The sequence below is a fragment of the Colletotrichum costaricense genome, assembly GCF_030867565.1.
Source record: "Colletotrichum costaricense strain IMI 309622 chromosome Unknown Scaffold_1.1, whole genome shotgun sequence".
Classification (NCBI taxonomy): Eukaryota; Fungi; Ascomycota; class Sordariomycetes; order Glomerellales; family Glomerellaceae; genus Colletotrichum; species Colletotrichum costaricense.
The window spans coordinates 1,598,487-1,617,035 of record NW_026848230.1 but is presented as its reverse complement, the minus strand read 5'-3'; the positions used below and the strand labels follow the sequence as shown (position 1 = coordinate 1,617,035).

The 18,549-nt window shown below is 55.7% G+C and overlaps 6 protein-coding genes across 6 annotated transcripts; 3 read left to right on the top strand and 3 right to left on the bottom strand.

Annotated features, from left to right (window-relative positions):
* Positions 1 to 2,860: 2,860 nt before the first annotated feature.
* CCOS01_00584 (uncharacterized protein) lies at positions 2,861 to 3,352 on the bottom strand (the record flags this gene model as incomplete). The annotated part of the gene is made up of 1 exon (XM_060448781.1): positions 2,861 to 3,352. A coding segment is annotated over one exon (492 nt), but the record flags the coding sequence as incomplete, so codon positions are not given.
* A 3,847-nt stretch (positions 3,353 to 7,199) lies between these two features.
* On the bottom strand, positions 7,200 to 7,610 carry CCOS01_00583 (uncharacterized protein; the record flags this gene model as incomplete). Its single annotated transcript, XM_060448780.1, has 1 exon — positions 7,200 to 7,610. The coding sequence occupies one exon, from the start codon at positions 7,608 to 7,610 to the stop codon at positions 7,200 to 7,202; it is 411 nt and encodes a 136-aa protein (XP_060320218.1).
* Positions 7,611 to 8,909: 1,299 nt separating this feature from the next.
* CCOS01_00582 (uncharacterized protein) lies at positions 8,910 to 9,314 on the top strand (the record flags this gene model as incomplete). Its single annotated transcript, XM_060448779.1, has 1 exon — positions 8,910 to 9,314. One exon carries the CDS (start codon positions 8,910 to 8,912, stop codon positions 9,312 to 9,314), a length of 405 nt encoding a protein of 134 aa, XP_060320217.1.
* A 1,257-nt stretch (positions 9,315 to 10,571) lies between these two features.
* On the top strand, positions 10,572 to 11,181 carry CCOS01_00581 (uncharacterized protein; the record flags this gene model as incomplete). Its single annotated transcript, XM_060448778.1, has 2 exons — positions 10,572 to 10,604; positions 10,762 to 11,181. 2 exons carry the CDS (start codon positions 10,572 to 10,574, stop codon positions 11,179 to 11,181), a joined length of 453 nt encoding a protein of 150 aa, XP_060320216.1.
* Positions 11,182 to 15,277: 4,096 nt separating this feature from the next.
* Positions 15,278 to 15,520, bottom strand: CCOS01_00580 (uncharacterized protein; the record flags this gene model as incomplete). The annotated part of the gene is made up of 1 exon (XM_060448777.1): positions 15,278 to 15,520. The coding sequence occupies one exon, from the start codon at positions 15,518 to 15,520 to the stop codon at positions 15,278 to 15,280; it is 243 nt and encodes an 80-aa protein (XP_060320215.1).
* CCOS01_00579 (uncharacterized protein) lies at positions 15,488 to 15,952 on the top strand (the record flags this gene model as incomplete). Its single annotated transcript, XM_060448776.1, has 1 exon — positions 15,488 to 15,952. One exon carries the CDS (start codon positions 15,488 to 15,490, stop codon positions 15,950 to 15,952), a length of 465 nt encoding a protein of 154 aa, XP_060320214.1.
* Between the last annotated feature and the right edge of the window lie 2,597 nt (positions 15,953 to 18,549).

Here is an 18,549-nt window from a genome sequence, read left to right as displayed (position 1 = left end):
GAACCCGAGACGACCATCAAAGTACACGTATGGTGTATTGCTCGGGTTCAGGGGACCTGGTTCGCCGTTTCGACTGCGCGGGCATTCTTTTCCCCATCCTCCAAAGTTCCCGCTGCTTCTGCCGCTTTAGCAGTGGGAAAGGCGCACGAGCAGCTTTGCTGCAATGCCGAGCAACGCGGCCCCTATCGCGAGTTGTGACTGGGATACTCCTGCAACGGTGCTGGAACCACGCGTGATTCTGCACCCATTCTGCCCCCATTCGGCGGTGCCAGCGAGGCTGAGGACGAGTAGGAAGGGCCTGCGCCCATTTGCTCTCAAGGACCTTCGCTGCAGGTACACTTGTCAAGTGCCAGGCACGCAGCGAACAGCCCTCGTTCCGAACATGCCGTTTCCCAGCTTTCCAGAGTTCCCCGGGCCCAGCTTCATGCTAGCCGACCCATCGCGACAGCAGTCGTACATGTGGACTCGTAGTCCAAATGCCCACCAACTCTGAGCGGATGCGCGGACACGGCGCGACGCGGCATCGCCTTGTTGTTTATTGAGTCAGTCCATCGGTATAGCGCTACTGTTTTATAGCTGGCAACGGTTTGCTTGAGGCATTGGCAGCGTAGCCCCCAGTTGTTTATATTGTGACAGTGTCAAGCATATGCCAGAACCTGATCCAGTCACCCTTGGCCATAATCAAAGTTGCTAAAGTTCATTCTGGCCCTGCGTTTGCATCGTGTCATTGCGATCGCTTAGGAGCCACCAACCGCACTTTATGTGAGACGTGCATCCGTAGGCCGCCACTGGGCAGCATCTATTCCTGGAGGCTGGAGAAAAACAGCCACCGTGGATCGGCAAAGTGATGCCAGATACCTCACGGAGGTTTCGTCGCTGTTTGTCGGGACTCGGTCGTGCCGTGGTAAGGGTCACTGTCTGAACTTCCCGTCAACCCGGCTGCCCGGGTCGCAATAAGTGAGACGCAGGCTGGCGGTTCGCGAGCGGGTGCCATCTGTTCTCTCACAAAGGATTTCCCGGGGCGCATCCGCGGACGCTTTAACTGTGACTCCAGCGCCCGCCGAAAAGAAGATTTTGGGCTTCAAGCGATGAACCATGCAGCTCCTCCATGCGAAAGTGTTTGTCATATGGCCGAAAAGCCGGAACACCCCTTGATTCTTCCCTATGTACTCGGACTAGAATAGAAGGCAAACAACGAGACAACAATGCAGAGGAACCTCGGAACGACGCGCAGTGTGCGAGGATTTGCTTGCTCGGCGCAATAAAATCTGGGGAAGTCAGGCACAGCCCAAAGGATCGACCAAACTTTGAGCACAAGGCGCGTGTCTGTGCCAGTCGCCGTGTCAGTCACAAGCCGTTGCCAAACTGCGATGATCATGGAAGTGCTGCGACAGTTGAAACGACTCCATGGCCATCCTATTTTCCCATGGTGGATGGAGCCATTGAGAGGCATCCGTACGGACAGAAGATCAAAGACAGGCAGCTGTTTCCAGTGAGTAGTCGCAATGTGCTCAATCCCCACAATGTTGACGACTCCCTATTGAGGGTGAGAACTTGCGCCGTGCCACCCATGCCCAAACGCAAAATGATGTGCAGCGAGGTCCATGCGAAGTGATCAAATAGAGTTCGCCCATGGAAAAAAGGAAGCAAACTCGAAGGCCAGGGGCAAATTTCCGCCGAGGTGCAAGAAAAGGGGGAAAATTGGCACGATGCCACTGCTCATTGCTGTGTCAGTACGACGCCCGAGCAGTCCGAGACGAACTCCGGAGCAACACAGGGGGTTGGCGTTGCGAGCGTTCTGACAGGCTGGTGCCTCATCTCGAGTCCTAATCGGGCAAGTCGTCCAGTCAAGACAATTTGGCGCGTATGAAACGTCGTCCATCCTTCTCCGTCCAACGACCCATGCGACCATGCGCTCATCGTACTCCTCAAAGACGGGTTGAATCGAAGGAACAGAATACCGTCGAGGTGCATGTAATTTTCTAGTCAAAGAACGCCAGCCGCCGAGATTGGGGCTATCCGAGTGCTCAACATCAGCTGTAGTCGACCCGCGCGAATGGTGCTGCGTCGGGATCCACGGTGGTCCTATGAGATGCTTTGGCGTGCTGCCCTGCAGTGATGACTCGACCTCGCAGGTGAAGATCCCACGACGAACTTCCAAGATGCCCACTGTCGTCCCTGCAGGATCATGCAGCTGGGGCGGTCCCCCCCAGACGATCCTCTTTCTCAATTAACGCTACCCGCGTTCTCCGTTGAGCACAATGGACTAGTCTCCGATACCAGCCGTATCGTGCTGTCCCCCCACAAGCTCTCGTTATCAGAGGCACGACTTGCGTGACGTTTACGTCTCGCTGCATTTCGCCATGTTGGCCTGCAAGCGCAAAGATTACAGTCAATCGTGACCCCCCACAGACATCTCCTCATTGTGGTCGCATCGTGATATGGGCGACTGTTGTCATGGTATCCTAGAGAGAAGATGGAGAAAACCAAAGACAAAGAGAATGGCCCCACTGCGAATAATCCTGCGCAGACACCACCGTGTGGTTGGGAAGCGGAACTATCTGAAGGGATCATCCCTCTCCGGAGGCTCAAGCCGGAATGATCTGACAGGGACGGGTTCGTTTGATCTTTTTCGGTAGCTGGACAATGTCAAGAAGTGTTTGTTTGGCTCTCGCGCGCGAGTATCGCGTCTTGTTCTTGCTTTGGTGGCAGCAAATTGCAATGCCGATGAGGATATGGCGGCATCCCCTCGGTCTTGGTGTTGTTTGCTCGGCCAAAGGGGCTGCCAGTGACATGCCAGCGATCAGAGACATGCGACGAGCCTGCAGGCGGGTGTGTCTGACAAGGTGACGGCGTCGCATCATGAATCGAGGTGCGCACATTTCCCAAAGACACCAAGGAGACGGTACGGAGTGAAGCGCAGACAAGACGTGCATCGCAATGTCGGTCCCGTTCGATGTGCAACCAAGGCTGGCCAGAGAGCCGTCCGATGGCTTGATTGTGATGTGACTGCCCAACTATCGCTGCTCGTGGCAGGCCATGTCCCGCCCTTCGCTGTCCGGAGTAAGCAGACGGCGGGCCTTCCCGCAAGCGATGTGCGAGCTTGCATCCGTACAACGTCGGTCAGATTAAGGAGCATGGCCGATCTCATCAGCGAGGGCAAAAAAGCACCACCTTTGCTGAACAATGTGTTTGAAGCCGTAGCAATCGCAGTGGGCTCGTTGCTCGCCTGGTCGCCTAGACAAAAAAAGAGATAGTACCCCGTAGCCTCCTGGGGTGGCCAGAATTCTCGAGATGACTCCCCTCCCCGCCTGGCGACCAGGGCAAGCTGAAGATTGCGATTTGCGCGCGAGACCTAAGGTGCGTCGCTCAAGGATACGGTGGCATCCCGATAGGCCGACTGGTCTCTCTCCAGCCGGCAGCCCTTCTCGAGATGGGTGCTGTGATGCATGGTCAAGGTCGTCTCCCGCGTCCAATTCAGTGATTCTCAGTAGTGTGTGTGCGAGCAGCGGAGGTCAGGATGGGTGGGATCTGTAGCATGGATGCGTTGGCCAAACGAGTATGGAGGTTGCCTGACGCATATTGGTGCACTCCGTACTTTGTGGGACGTTATGCCGGCAGCCATCTGAATCACTGCGTCTGACACTGTTGAGGAGCGCAGGCGAAGCATGTCACGTCGACGACGTGAGCTGGCGAGGCAGTCGACGGCCAAGTCTTGAGTAGGATAACCCCGCGGTATCACTTTTTGGGGGCCACGCGTGGTTGAGCTGCATGTGGCGTCAGGATGGGCTGGAGGAACGTTGCAGGTTGGAAGAAGAAGCTATTTCCAGTGCGTCTCCGGGCAGAGACCCAGGTTCCGGCTGCTGTGACGAGATCCAAGAGTGGAAGCAGCCTGGGATGTACCGGCCAGTGATGTTGATGTCGCGTTGCTTTGGCGTCATGGGTGAAGTCATTGAACTGGCATGTTTCCTTCTAGTCCACACGCACATGGGGCATGGCATGTTCGAGTTCATGTTGTTGCTTTTTAGTGAGGCTCCGTCGGGAGAAAGCATCGGATCCATGCGATGGAGACGAAGTACCTGACCAAGTACCCAGCAAACTTGCAAGGAAGGAACCGGGACACTGGACCTTCCATTGTCTGTGGTGTCAGGCTGTCAAGGTGCGCAACTAGCACTGGGAACTTGGGAAAGAAGGCACCGGCCTCCGGGACACCGTGCTTGCTGTCCTTGGGCGTGCCTGATCGGAACAACCTGTTTCCCCATGAGGCAACGGCTGGGAACTGCGCCGGGAAAAGAACAGCCAGGAACCGGGACGACTACCAACAATGATGCGAGCAAACATTCCGAATTATCGGTCTGACAGGGCAGGGCCCCTGGAATCAATTTCAATGCTGAGGGTTTGGCTATGCGTCCAAGAGGCACAAGAGGTGCCTCCAGCCAACCGTTACGACAAACCCCAATGGCGAGTCACAAACAGGGGGAGAATTTTCGCGCCTTGAGCCTTGGGCAGCTGAACTATGGGGACCCTGGAACCAACCCATCCAGATAAGATGCGAGCTTTCTACACAGTAAGAAAGAAGATCAGTAAGCCGCATACGAGACTTAACCTTTGGCGATTATTAGGTATACTGTAAGGAAACGGTCGGATACGAAAAAACAACAAGGAAGCACTATCAAAGAGCCACAGCGAGCAATGAGACGAGAGGCCGGGCTTGGCAGCCAAGTCGAAACACTGCGATGGAGCCTTTGTAGAGCCCGACTCGACTCAGAATAAGGGTACCAGGCCTTCCGCGACTGGTGGCTCCGTAGATGGGACTCGAGGGAGAAGAACCAAAAGTATCCGTCCTCGGAGGGAGCCTCCTCAACCCACTCGCGAGATGAGCAAAAGTGTTGGTCATCATGCTCAATGCGCGCCGATCGTCCAAAGCAAGCCGGACAAGACGACCCTCAGCCGTCAGTGCGAGACATGCAAATCCACTACACATTGCGTTGGATAGCTGTTGTTGTTCTTTTTTGTTTGCTGTCACGGAACAGGCATCTGCCTTGCTGCTGGTCCTGTAAGGCAACCGAATCAAAGGGCGTTCGGGAACCACTCGAATCCGCCGTCCATCGTGCGATGCAGTCAACCAGTGTCTCTGTTTCTCTTGTCCACCGACAGGTCCTTCGTCTCTTGACTCAAATCTCAATCTTTCCGAAGCCTCTTTGATGGGGGGGGGGGGGGATTCGGCCCGCGCGCGTGAAACGTCCAGGATCAAAAAATTGATTCGCAAAATATATCAGATTGTCTAGGGTCAGCTGACAGGAGATTGAGATTGCACTCGACGAGAATGCAGCCTCGTGTCACTGTCGTCGCCGCCGAGTTCCTCGCTGGTTACGATCAGCAAAAAAGCTAGCTAGCTGAACAGAGTTCCCCCCTTGTTGGTTCCCTCGAGAGAGTGATATCCTGCGTGGGGAACACAACGAGGTCTGAGAGTCGACAGCAGAGAGAAAAGAGACACCGCTTTCTTTCTCGCCCGCCGCAACACGTGCCAAGAAACAGCAAGGCAGGACTGGAAAGCTTGGCTTTCGCAACGGCGCATGCCAAAAGTGCCTCTATATACCCTAACCGGCCAGGCTGCGATATGTACAGGGATGCCGATTATCCTGCGCAGGCAGAGCTATTGTGCTTGTGTCGGCTGTGGCCCGGTCTGGTGTTGTATCTGATTCCTCGTAGACAGGCACTATAAGATTAGGGTATGCGCGGGTGCGGTTGTCAGGCTGGGCGGCTGCGGCTGATGATACGAGACGGGCCGGGGGAGGGAACTCAACGGGCGAAATGATCAAAGAAGCGCTATACCTGTCTGTCCAGGGTAGGGTCCTGACTACTGAGTCGGGCAGGGCGCCGAACAAAACCAGACAATGGAAGACGTGGAAGCCCGCTCGTCCTCCGTACCGACGCTGATGACGGCGAGTGAGCCGTGCAGTCCCTCGCAACTCCTAGGTCAAGACTGTAAGTGGCGGCAGAAGCGAGATGGTGGGCAAGCGGGCTACGGGCTGCACCCGCGCGACCATGCCTCCAGACTACCTTGGCTCTTGCGAGAACCACAAGGCTTGGTACGGCAAGTCGGCATCGTGAGGAACGGAGACGTCGCCCCAATGTGGCCAGCAAAGACGACAGAATGGCCGCCTTGACCTCGGCCACGCGAGGGATCGTCCGTCGGAATGAGGTCAGCCCACGGCAAACTGGAGTAAACGCGGGTCGACAGCCCGAGACAATGACGGGCCTGGGAGTCTGTGAATAGGGCAGAAGAAGCAGGAACTCGGAGTTGCTCGTTGGTGCTCGACTCTTCCCAACAAGCCACCTCCCCGCCGGGTTTGCGGCCATTAACCGGAGTTGTTTTTTTGCCTCACAACTGGTCACTTTGCTTGCGGGTTTATGCTGCCGTCATTCTTGGCAACGGGCGGATGAAACTGTCTTGTCGCCAGCTCAGATTCACACAATCGTGCCATGGTAGATTGTGTAATGTCACGCGGTAGAATGAGTCCAGGGCCCTTTGAGTTCTTGGGAAAGTCAACACCGGTCCATGTCCACCGCGTGTGTAGCAAAAGCGTAAACGGTCTCTATGCGGACCAGCCCACAACTCCATTCATGGATGGAGATTACTGTACAGACTATAGCGCACTGTACTCCGTACAGACTGCGGGTACGAATACTAGACGAAGGCCGAGGGGGCCGGAGTTCCTTGGTAGCAACCGATGAGACTGTATCCGTATCCGCGGGCTTTGGCGCAACTCCATCTCTCCAGGCTCCAGCATTTCCACGGTTGCGGTTGGTAGATTCTGAGCGGCACAGCCTGGCAACTTCCGAGGACATGTGTGTATCTCCTCAAGGCTTGTCAGTAGCGCCGTGTCAAAAGCCCAGGGGAGAAGCACGTGTGTCGTCCATGGACCATCCCCCACATCAGACATGGCGCTGGCGGCTGGCGGTGAGACGGGGCCAAGTGTGAGATGCTCCGTAGCACAAGAAATATCTCCAAATCGGCCCAAAAATGGAAGAAAGAAAACAAAAAAGGCAAAAAGTTTAAGTAGAATGCCTGCTCCGCTTAGGGCAGCCCCAGTGGCATGGGCAAGCGCCGAGCCGCAAAGGGGATACTCGCAATGTGATACCCCAGACTGCCCAAGCTGCGACAGAGGAGATGAAGATGGCGCGCACCTCAGCTGTCAAGGCCTGTCTCTCCATGGACAATCCAAGGTGGCCTTATGCCATACGGGTGGGCGTGTGCTTCTGGTGAAAGGACAACATGGCGATAGCGACATTTCCCGTCTGACCATCCGGCTGTGAGGATTCAAAGACTGTTCGGCTCGAGAGCATGATTCCAGTCGACTTTGCAGCGGCTGTCGCCCCCAAAATGCCAGCAGTGTTGATCTGGAGCGGTCCAAAGGGCGAACGGGAAGTGAGTACCGCGCCATTTTCTCGGGCATCATCGTCCCGACTAACACGCCGGAGGGAGTTGTCAAACGACACCCTCGGGCTGGGCCTCTCCCGCTGGCGCGTGGGCAATCTCGTCGGACTCGCTTCTTCTCAAAGGGGGGAAGACTGAAGCTGCGAAGCAACATCGCATGGCATGGCATGGCATGGCATGGCATGGCGCGGATTGGATTAGACTTGGGGGCGAGTGATGACTTTTGTGGTCAAAGACCAGGGTGACAAATGGACGACCATCCGCAGGCCATGATACCTTCCCATTCCTCTCCCTCTGCCTGGGCCCGATGTGCAAGGTGCATTCTGAGCCCATGTGAGCAGCCCCCGACAGCGCCGAAGAAACGAGGACGCAAGACAAGTAAGCGCGTGTGGCAGAGTGTCGAGTGGTGACTATCCAACTAGACGGACGGAATGGGATATTTGGATTAGAGCAGGGGGGTTCATGGCCTCGATTCAGAGATACGATATGCCACCCCCCTCGTCCCCTACCCTGGCGATTGGGTCGAGGGAGAAGAATGGGTGTCCTCTCTGTACGAGCGTGTGCGCGTTTGGCCAAGCAGACGGAGGGATCGGGAGAATAGCACCTCAGGAGGACGGGAGATTTGCTGCCTTGTCGGCATCCGATTTGTCGTAGAAAGAGAGTAAAAGAGCGAGTAGTCGAAAAGTGTGACAGCGTCTGCTTGGGTGAGGCGACCGGGGAACGTGGTTGTGTTTGGGAAAGGCCCTCGTGACCCCATTTTGGAATTTTTTCTGACTGCGGTCGACTGCGTACTTTGACAGTAGAGACTAGGGTATGGGAGCAATGGCCCCCAGAAACAGAGCCCAAGGTCCTAAAGTGATTGTTGCGACACGAGCAAAGACGTTGGGTTGGGTTTCTCCTTCTCTTGCGTGCCCCCCCCCCCCCCAATATTCGTACTCCCATGTCGATAGCCCAATTGCTTACCCCTGCCGTCGAGATGGGCAACTTCGGCGCCGCCGTCACCCTCTCGTCTGGTGTCTGCGCTTGCAAGGTGCGATTCTCAATCTCAAAAGTCGCGATGGTTGCTGCTCATAGACCAATGGAAGAAAGACACCACACCGCTCGCATCGTACCGCGCCGAGTGGGCGGGAAAGGGACTGCCGTCTCGTTCCCATCCCCATCCCCATCCACGGGGGAAACATTACACAGAGCCTTCTTTGGATCAAGGCATCTCGTCGGGCCCAACCAAGAGTGATGTGAAGTCCGACGCACTTTGAAGCTGGGTGTAGAGGCAGGAAGGAGGGGTTCTCTGAACTTCTGGAGTTAGCGGTTGCTAAATTCGTTCGACCCGTTGCTAGTGTACGTATCCCGAACTTGCTGCTTCCTTCAGGTTCCCAAGTACGTATATGCTTAGATAAGACAGCTTTAGGTAATCACTCGACCCACCATCCTCCCTCTCCAAAATTGCAACCTCCAAGTCCCAACCGTGATGACGGCACCCCAAGAACGAAACACCATCCATCGACAAGGGACCCTCGACCACAAGCCCGACGTGGGGAGGGACCCCCTTCGGCAGCGGTTCGGTGCAGCGCAGGGCTGCTTGCTTGCTGCTTGCTTCGGGGGCCCAGGATTCTCCTCAGCACCGGATACCCAGAAACCACTGGCCCAGATTGCGGATCCCCTTTGGCCTTTGTGCCCTTTTCTTTGTTCCCCCTTGTCCGCCGCAGCTTGTCCCTGGCCGGGATTGGGGTTCTTGTATGCCCCTTCGACGCGTCTTCAACCTTCGAACCGGCTTCGAGAAAACTACGTCACTCCAGGGGGCCGCACCCAATGGGAGCCCAACGATGACTGCTTTTCCCCGGCCCTCGACGCTATTTCCGCCCCTGTGGTGTGACTGTTCCATCACTCGCCTGCTCCTATCCTGTTGTCGACCAAGGCATCGTTGCCGGAGGCGTTTGATCACATCCCACGCTCTTTACCGCCGGTGTGGTCACCGCTGTGCGAGGCACAAAGTTACAATTCGAGAGGCTCTGTTCCCAACGCGGCGGCGGTGAGCAGCATCCATTGCAGGGGCCTAAAGAGCATGACCAGGGAATCGACCAACCAGCTTCGACCCCCATCTGACCGCACACCTTGAACGGTGTTGCGCTTCTTCAACAATATCGACTTTCACAGACAAGATCGGCGCATCACGCCCTCCCGGATCTCTGCCGTATTGACCCTCCTTCTCTCACCGTACCTATCAGTCCCATGCTTCGACCACGCGTACCTGACTGAGCCGGCCCTCTGTCTCGGCGCCAAATAAGGGACAACCAGGCACGGGAGCAGTCTACCGGTTCCGACCCTTGGTTACGGAGACAAACTCCGAGCGTCCATGAGACACCACCGCCATGTTCCGGTCACGCTCCAAGTCCACAAAATCGCACAAGACTAGGACCCCTAACAACGGGAGAGGACGAGGCTCAAAATTGAATGACTCCGACACCCGGTCCGCTGTGCGAGACGACTCGTTGTTTGCGCTCAGGGACGTGAGAGGCCCAGGCAGATGGGTGGCCCCGTCAGGGGTCGCCTCGGCCGATTGACTTCAACGTGGCCGGCTGACATGTTGGACGCAACGTCAGTCTGCCCATCAAACACGAACAATGGAAAATAAATGGACAAAAAGAGCAGCGAGTCGACAGGCCTGCCCAAATGCAACACAGACAGGGAGTTCAGCTATTGTCGTTCGCAATATCATTCGCAACTAAGGGAGCCATCCGGCGGCTATCACTCTTCGGCCGGGTGGGTTTTCGTCACCTGGCGGCTGGGCGGTTGATCGGAAAAGACGGTTACCGGCTCAGCAGGATATAGCACAATCGCATGCTTACACTATGCCATTGACACCCGGTCTAACCCGCGTTCGTCTCATCCTTATCGCACGTTTGGCATACGCAGGCAATGACATACATGACGCCGGCGTTGGCTGCATCGCGCAGCAATGTATCTGCCGACTTGTCGACGGCTTGGAGATTGGGGCACGACAGCGCTTGCTAGCTCATCCATTGGAGTCAAGACCATCGGGCCGCGTTCTCATCGCCAAGCGACTGATTGCTGCATACCATCGTGCTGCACGGGCAAATGGCTGCTTAGGCACGTTGATAGAAACCACCACATGACCTGCCTCGTCCGCGAAAAGCAAATGTCGGTGTGATGCACTTCTCAGCGTCCATCCAGCCAAAAATGCAAGTTGGGGAGAAACTCGGCATTCCTCAACCACGCCCCTGGTAGCCCGCGGTTTCTTGAACCCCGCAGCGGCCAGTTGGTCGGTCCCCCGGGACTAGCAAGACATGCCCGCCGCATAGGAGCCCGACGGACGTGGTGCTAGCGCCGTAGCTTGCGCTCAACACCTTTTGCGTTCGGCTGGTGGACAGTTGCTCGTTGACCTCTGCGTTATGCTTATTGGAGGTGAGCGCAGCCAAGGCTCAAGACACGAGGCAGTGAAGGACGACAGCGCCAGACAGTCATCTGCAGGAGGACCAGGTTCGGCGGCCAGCTCGTTGGCTATCCTTCTCACAGCACAGCCAACGTGTCTTGGTCGTCGCATCGCATCAGGGCAGGGTAACCAAGACGCGCCTCAGACACGCCAGCAACGCAACAGAATCCAGCAGCGGATCAGAAACAGCAGATTTGCTGCGAGATGTGTGTACCCGCCCTCGCAGGAGTCATCGAGCGCCAGCTGGCCAATCCCCTCTGCTCAGGTGACGCCCATCCGGCGCCGATGATGCGGAGTTGCGTGGTGAGCAGGGGGCCGCGGGCAAGGCTGCATATGGTAGTCCCCAGATGCGATGCTGCAGCTCCGTTGCGTTATTGGTGGTGCCCACGGAAGGACGTTCCCCTCAAGTCCTCAAGTCTCATCTCGACAGTGCTACTCACAAGGTCAGGTTTGCGGAGTTGGGTGTGGAGGGGGGTCGACCAGCCACTAACCACCCCTCGCATCAGCAACACGATGCAAATTTAGAAGAGGTACGGGCAAAGACAAAACGACATACAGTCAGCCATCTGACGGGACCTGTCAAGTCTCATCTCCACCGCGCCTGTGTTTTCCCTCCTCGACCTCAGTTTGGCCATTCAAGCCATTCTGATGCGGAATGGTTTCGCTGGGCAAAGCGGGCTTCAAAGTTTGAGGCAGCGCAAAGTACTGTACTGGACGGGTACTTGCACCATTCGCAATGGTCCTTCAACCATCTTTACCCGTTGATAAAGGAGCACCGGCTCGGATAGCCACACCCCCCTCCTTCTGCTGCGCTGGCCAAGTTTTGATTCGAAGAATGCCATCAGAGACACGCCCAGAGCTCCTCAAAATTAGCACAATTGCCAACTGCTTGCCCAGCTCTCGCTTGAGATCCGAACAGCCGCCTTCGGTGCAGAGAGGGAGCTGATATTGTTATCCAGCCAAGGTCGTGCTGAGGCAAACGAGACAATAGTCGCAGGCCGGATACGCAAACGCAGTATGACGATTTCTGCGGATACTAAGCTCGCCAACTTTTTTTGGTCTTTGGCCCCAATGGCTTCGGCGCCGCCTCCGCGGCCAGCCGGACTGTCAAGCAGCGCGTGCTGATCATCCTTGATGGTGGCGGTCCGTCACCAAGAGTGTGTGGCTTGCCCTGATCTAGTCATCGAACCCCCTTCGACAGTGGCTTCCGCACCAAGATCGTTGATAGCGGCAGCACCACACGAGGCCCTCAGAATGAACGACAGAGAAATCTCTGCCGTTGCTTTCTCATTACCAACGTTTGAGCACTGTGAGTAGAGCAGAGTCAGAACGAACCTCCCTTGCTCGGGTTCCCTGTGCGATGCTACCTACCCCACAGCTCGCATTCCTGCGCAACCACGGTTCCCTACCAAGATTGCAGTTCGGCTCTTATGCTGCAACACACTCGAGCAAATCGCAATATCGCTGACGACGTGCTGTACCAAGCCGCACGTCTCCCCTCACGGTTCCGGCTGCATCTGACCGAGAACGAGTGACCGTGACGGAGGAATTGCGCAGCCTTGATGTGGCAGTAAACTACTGTCCAACTCAACCCGCCGCATCCGTAGATGTCTTGACGAATGATTGATTGCGTGATAACGTCCCGACGTTGAACGACTTTGACTTCATGTCAGCCAGCCGTTGAGTCTACCTTGGACGCCACGTCACTCATGATGAATATTCGCCAAGGATGAGGGTTGGGATGGCAATGTAGACACAGCAAAGCCAGGAAAATTTGGGGTCTTTCCCGCACGCATCCTCTCGTCTGTATTTGGACCACGGGGCTCAGCCGGTTTGCTGGCAAGTTTCCGTACGCATTGCGCCGCGGTCCAGTACACCCAGATCACACAGCGGCCGGGCGACTGCTAACCATAGTGATGGATCACTTTCAAATGAAGCCAAGATAGAGAGAGTGCCCGACAGTCAGAGCAATCCCAACAGGGCGGATTGAGGAGCTGCAACTAAAACTACCCCTGTTCTCGCAGCATCAACAACCATGGGGTCGGTTGAACATCAAAGGCCGTCGACGCATCAAGAAATACTCTCTTCTTTCAACCTCCCAAACAGTAGAATAGACAGAAACGGTCGTGACTCACAAAAGGAATGGGAGCTGATGGGGGAGGATGAAGCAAAAACAGCCCAACCCTGCGACCGCTACCCACCAGCGCCAGTGGACAGCGATCTCCTGTCTAAATTCCCGTAACGTCCATGTTGATCGGTGGAATCCCATACAGGCGGCCCCGGAAGCCACACCCTAACAACCACACAAGATGGCACCCCTGGAGCGGCTCTGTTGATCAGGTCTCACCGTCTCGCAACGGGGCAAGTCAGGGTCTACGTCAAGCAATCGTTTCTATCTTTGGTCGAGGGAGTCGAGGACGAGCTTGGTTTGAAGGCAAAGGGGACACCAATCAAACGGCTCGATAGCCACTCGGACTCTCAGATGATCAAGGCCCTTATTCATTTCTTGATGGTGCGTCTTAGGCCGTGTGCCCACGGTCTGCGATGACCAGCCACACGTTACCGCCACAGGATGCAACACAAGTGGACAATTAGAGTTCTGCTTGGTCGTCTCAAGGTCTCGGGTGTCCTCCGTTGGCTGCAAATTCAGAGCTGTAGAGGCGAACGTCGAGACTATAGCAATTGCCCTCTGGGACACTGAGACGACGAAAACTCCTTGAGCGACAAGAAAACTAGTCTGCAGGAGTCTCTTCCGTCTTTCCCGCGACTTTAGTCCCGACGCTTCCATACTATGGGGTTGAGGGCCCCAAAGCACTACGGGGAAGGCAGCGTCAGTCCGGAGCAAGCGCCGAAGGGTGTACCCTGCTGGAAGACCATTGTAGGCAACCTCTTTGCTTTCCAGTGCTCACCTTGGAAGCGTTACACCCAGACGTTTGATCCGGACAGGAACAATGTGGTGGGGAAGAGCAAATGCGTGCTGAGGTAATGAGGCATTCCCGGTACACCGAGAGATGGGAGGCGTGGGTCACCGCTGAGCATAAGGGAGTCACCTCGACTGGTTGCGGCGCTTTCGGAGGAACATCCTTGCCCAACGGCTCTCGGGGTTGCGTACGAAGTATCTCAGGATCGCGATGGAATGGTTCAAGGATGGAGAAGATGGCCAGTCACGAGAAGAAGAGCGTTATCAACGCTGTGGACGAGGTACCTCGATGTCGGCTTCGATAACGACAGCTCAGTATGCCTTGGGTACGCAAGATGTCACTCACGCCCCCACGGCCGCATGCGACGACCGGCTGACCACGCCGTCCAAGTGCGGGTGGTGCAGGCCAGCTGAATATCTCCGGTGCGGAATGCGTGCACTGCTCGCAGGAAGCCAGCGATGACCGCTCGCTGCGTCTGAAGAGGACAGGCTGCGAGCAGCAACAAGCAAGACCAACATTGAGCCATCGGCGACGTCCAACGTTGGAATGCAACCGGGTCTACCAGGTTCTTGGACTGTTGATGAGCAACAATCAACCGCCGATCCTGTGTCGAAATGAGCAAATCCCTTGATGGTCGAATCAAAGGGCAAAGTTGCGTACATTTTGACTTTTGTAACAGCTGGAGAAAGGTTGAGGTCAGCTGGACATGACAAAAGGCAGAGACGCTGGGACGACGAGTATGAGGACTACGGCGGAAGGGCGGAGATTCGGCACGCGAGAGCAAATGCCAAAATCAGACGAGAAACACACTTCCTGAATGGGTGACGAGCCAGCAAGAAAGACTGGGAAATTGGGTGACACGTATCGCATTAACGCATCGTCACCGAAGCCCAGGGCGCGATGCAACGGCGGTCGAGATAGGGCGGTACGGGCAAGCAATGGCGAGCACTGGGCTCTACAGAGCACAACGCATCAAAGCGACATTGCGGCATGCCATGGCGCGTGCAGAAAGGGCGTCGACGTAATAGAGTCTGGGGGAAACAAGACACCAATTACGGTTCCTCGGCACCTAGTTTTAGCGGACGACAAACATGGGATCATCATGTCAGACTGACCTCACAGGCCCTTTCGTCACCGACGGTACCTGTTAATGCTGTCGTCGACTGGTTTCTTGGACGGCAAGCTCTGGCCGTCGAGCAAGGCATCATCTCTGCCATCGATTGCCTGCGTACTGACGGTACCTATTTCTGTACAGATGCGTTATGGCACTGCATCGCGAATGTATCTGACCAACTCGTTACGGTAGCCCTTTTACCCGACTCTGTGGTCCCTAGAGCCTTGTTGAGATGCCCGAGCATTGGCTTTCATCTCCCCAGACCGGGCTTTTTCCAACGCGCGATGGCGGACGCAGGTACTTGTCGCCTCAATAGTATATAGCTTTGGTGGTACTTGATCCCACCTTGCTCATTTCACAGCGAGCCAGGCGCCGAGGTATACCGCGTCGTCCGCCGAGACCGCCGCACGCCGCACGGAAGACGACAGCCTTTTTGTTGGCAAGGAAGGCGCAAGTTTCGAGTCTCGCAGGACCCGGATGAGTGCATCGTTGGCTGCCGTCATCTTTTGCATGTCAAGTTGAAAGTGCGATAGCATGGCGCCGCCAACGCTGGCCTCGACATGGATATACACCGCAGCAGCAGCCGCAGTCATGTTGGTGGTTGCACAAGACAGGGCAGAGCTGGCAGGATCCGACAAGGCCAACGTAAGGCGGGAATGCTGCCATGCCATACTTCATCCTGCAGTATGGACCCGGGAGTACAAGACAAGGCAGCCATCGAGGTTATTCTTGCCTGTGGCGCGTGGGTGTGTGCTAAAATCCTGCTGCCCGGGAGGAAGAATTCAAGATTACCAAAGACGGGACGAGGAGATTGTTTCGTCAAACGGGGTGCCATTGATGATCCAACGGGCGAGGCAATACAAGAAAATAAAGGACGAGACATCGGAAACAATACGCACGCAGCCCCTGAGGGGGCAAATGAGGTGGAAACATGGCGAGATGCGCAGCGGACGACTGTGCCACAGGCGAGACAGACAGAGAGAGAGAGAGAGAGCCACTTGAGGACTTTGGGCCCTGGGGGATGAGGGACATGGGCCCGGTCTGGCGCGTGTGTTGAGTGCTGGCGTTGGGGTTTGGCGTGGGCAGTTGCTTCTGACTTGTCCCCGGACGGTGGTCTCGGGCGACGCACAAGACATTCCAACTGTGTGTGGGAGAGACAGCAACAGCGACAGAGACAGAGAGGAGTCATCCATCTCGCACACCCTCCATCCTTTTCCATGCCAGCGGGACCCCTGTTCTGGACGAGAGCGGTGCACATGGCGTTGTATCCGGCCGGTACGGTGCCTTGGAGGTTGTCGTCGCCTGGAGGTACCTTGATCCCTACCTACCATACAGCGTATCCTCAGGAGGGAAGAGAGCAGCGCAGCAAGCAAGCAAGCAGAGAAGAGCCAGCATGAGCCGGAGCAACAGCGGTTCCTGGTATTGGAATTGTTCTTTTTCCTTCTACATCAGGCCTCCCTTGGGTTTCCCCGGAAGCCCATGGTGCGGGTGCGGGCTTGCGGCTTTGCGGCTTGTGGCCTGCCCATGACATGACGGAGCCCGGGAAGGGGGAGAATACGCAGCACGCAGCATGGGAATTGCAAAGGTACGTACTTGCAGAGAATGCCATGTCCCCTGTCTGCCCTGGCTGTCGTGGGCCCTGTCTTGTCCTCCATGTTCCTGAAGGTTTTTTTTTTATTCTTATTTTATTTTTCTGCCGTTGCGTTGCCCCTTCTTTTTGATGTGTTTTTTTTTGTCCTGTCTTCGTGGGTTTTCTGTATTTTTGGGCTGGTGGGAGGACCGGTGGCCCCCGTCTCTTTCGGCGTCTCCCTGCTTGCCCTCTCCTGTCTTTTTCGCCTTCACTCTCAGTCTTTTTTTTCTCCAGGGCCCCGTCCGTCCATGATTTGTTCGTCATGTTAACGACACACCCCGTTTTTTGCTTCTGTATTGTATGACGACACACCCTTTCTCTTGCTGTCTTTCGGCCTGTTACTCTCTCTCCCCTATGAACGCTAATCCCCGAAAGACTCCCTTTTTTCTGAATTCTGCCCAGTTCCCCATCTTCTGCGCATGAGCCCTTTTGCTGCACTACATACACAGTAATAAGTACGGAGCACTGCGTAGGTATATATTTCTTACGGACCTCTGCGGGCTGTGTCACTGGTTGTCGGGCTTTCTGCCCTGCAGCGGTGCAGCCCTTCTGTTCAATTTCGTGCCTTTTCCCTGCCAGTCTGCTGCCCCCTGTCGGGATTGGATTCTTCTCTTCCATCTTCCCCCAGGTACTTGGTCAGGTACTCAAGCACCCAAGGTCCCAAGGTACGAGGATACCTTACGTCGTCCCAGGGCCGGGGCGCCAGCCAGCTCAGGTACGTACCCCACTGGGGGAGGAGACGTTCATGTCCCATTTTTGATGTCCCATCCAAACTGCGATTGCAAAGTGACGCCCAGCGTCTCCATCTCGGCCCTGTGCGCTACGGTTACGTGACTGTGACTTTTTTCTCTCTCTCTCTACTGCGTACTCTCCCATTTCCCCCCCTTCCGTGGCCGCCCCTCAATTGCAGCCCAGCCAGTCCAGTCTCGCCATCGGGCCAGCCTCGTGTCTCCGCTTTCTCGAGAGTCCAATTTTAGGAGAAGAATGGAAAACAGAAGGGGGAAATCAGTTCGGAGAAGACATAACAAACACATGACGAGAGATGCCACGGAAGAAAGGAGAGACACTGCTAGACACTGCAAAGACCAGTCCTCTAGGTACTCCACGGCGACGGATGGACGAAAGTGACGGGACATGGTGGGGCTGACCCTGGGGATACGTACCGCACCAGCACCTCACCTCGAGATCAGAAAAGATACGTATCTCTGTGGATAGCTTCCACTGAGATGCTTCGAAGAGCTTAGCGCCGTCTCCCAATTCACGCCCCCGTCCGTAGCGTTCGCCCTCCCATTTCCCTTCTCTCTATTTTGCCTTTGCCTTTTCTTGCCCTTTCGTGTTCCGCTTTTTATTATTATTATTTTCCCTTTCTCTCTTGCTGTCTGTCTGTCTCTGTCTCTGTCTCTTTCGCTTCCATCACAATATAGTGACCTGACAGAGACAGGCCTGGGAAGGTAGCTTAGGTTCTAATGTATGGACAGAGTAGGGGGAATGAAATTGTAGAGAGGGAATAGACGCCTTGCGAAATACCGTGCCTTGCCAGCCAAGATGCCTGACCATAACTTGCACTTTGGACTTGGCCCGCGTGTGCGCGTATCCTTCTTTCGCATTCCTCGTCCGGTCCTCCTCATTACCCACAAACCTTTGACCCTTCACGGTTGACCATTGCTGTCTGTCTTGTCCATGGACCATTTCTGTAGGTACCTCTCCCCTCCCAGGCTCTCCCCCCCCGGCTTCTTTCGCCCTACACCATCAGGTACAACACGCCCCTGCGCCCACACTCCTGCGCCCATCCACGCTCCTCTGCCTCCCGCCCGGCGTGTGCGTTGTATCCATGTATCTCGCCATGTTATCATGTATGGGGGGATACTTGATGATGCCCATGTAGGCTACTTTATTTCTACCCATCCATCTGGGCAGCCCATCTTCGCTCCCGTTTTACTTTCACGCCTTCCCTGCAAACACACACACACACACACACGCACTCTCTTCTTT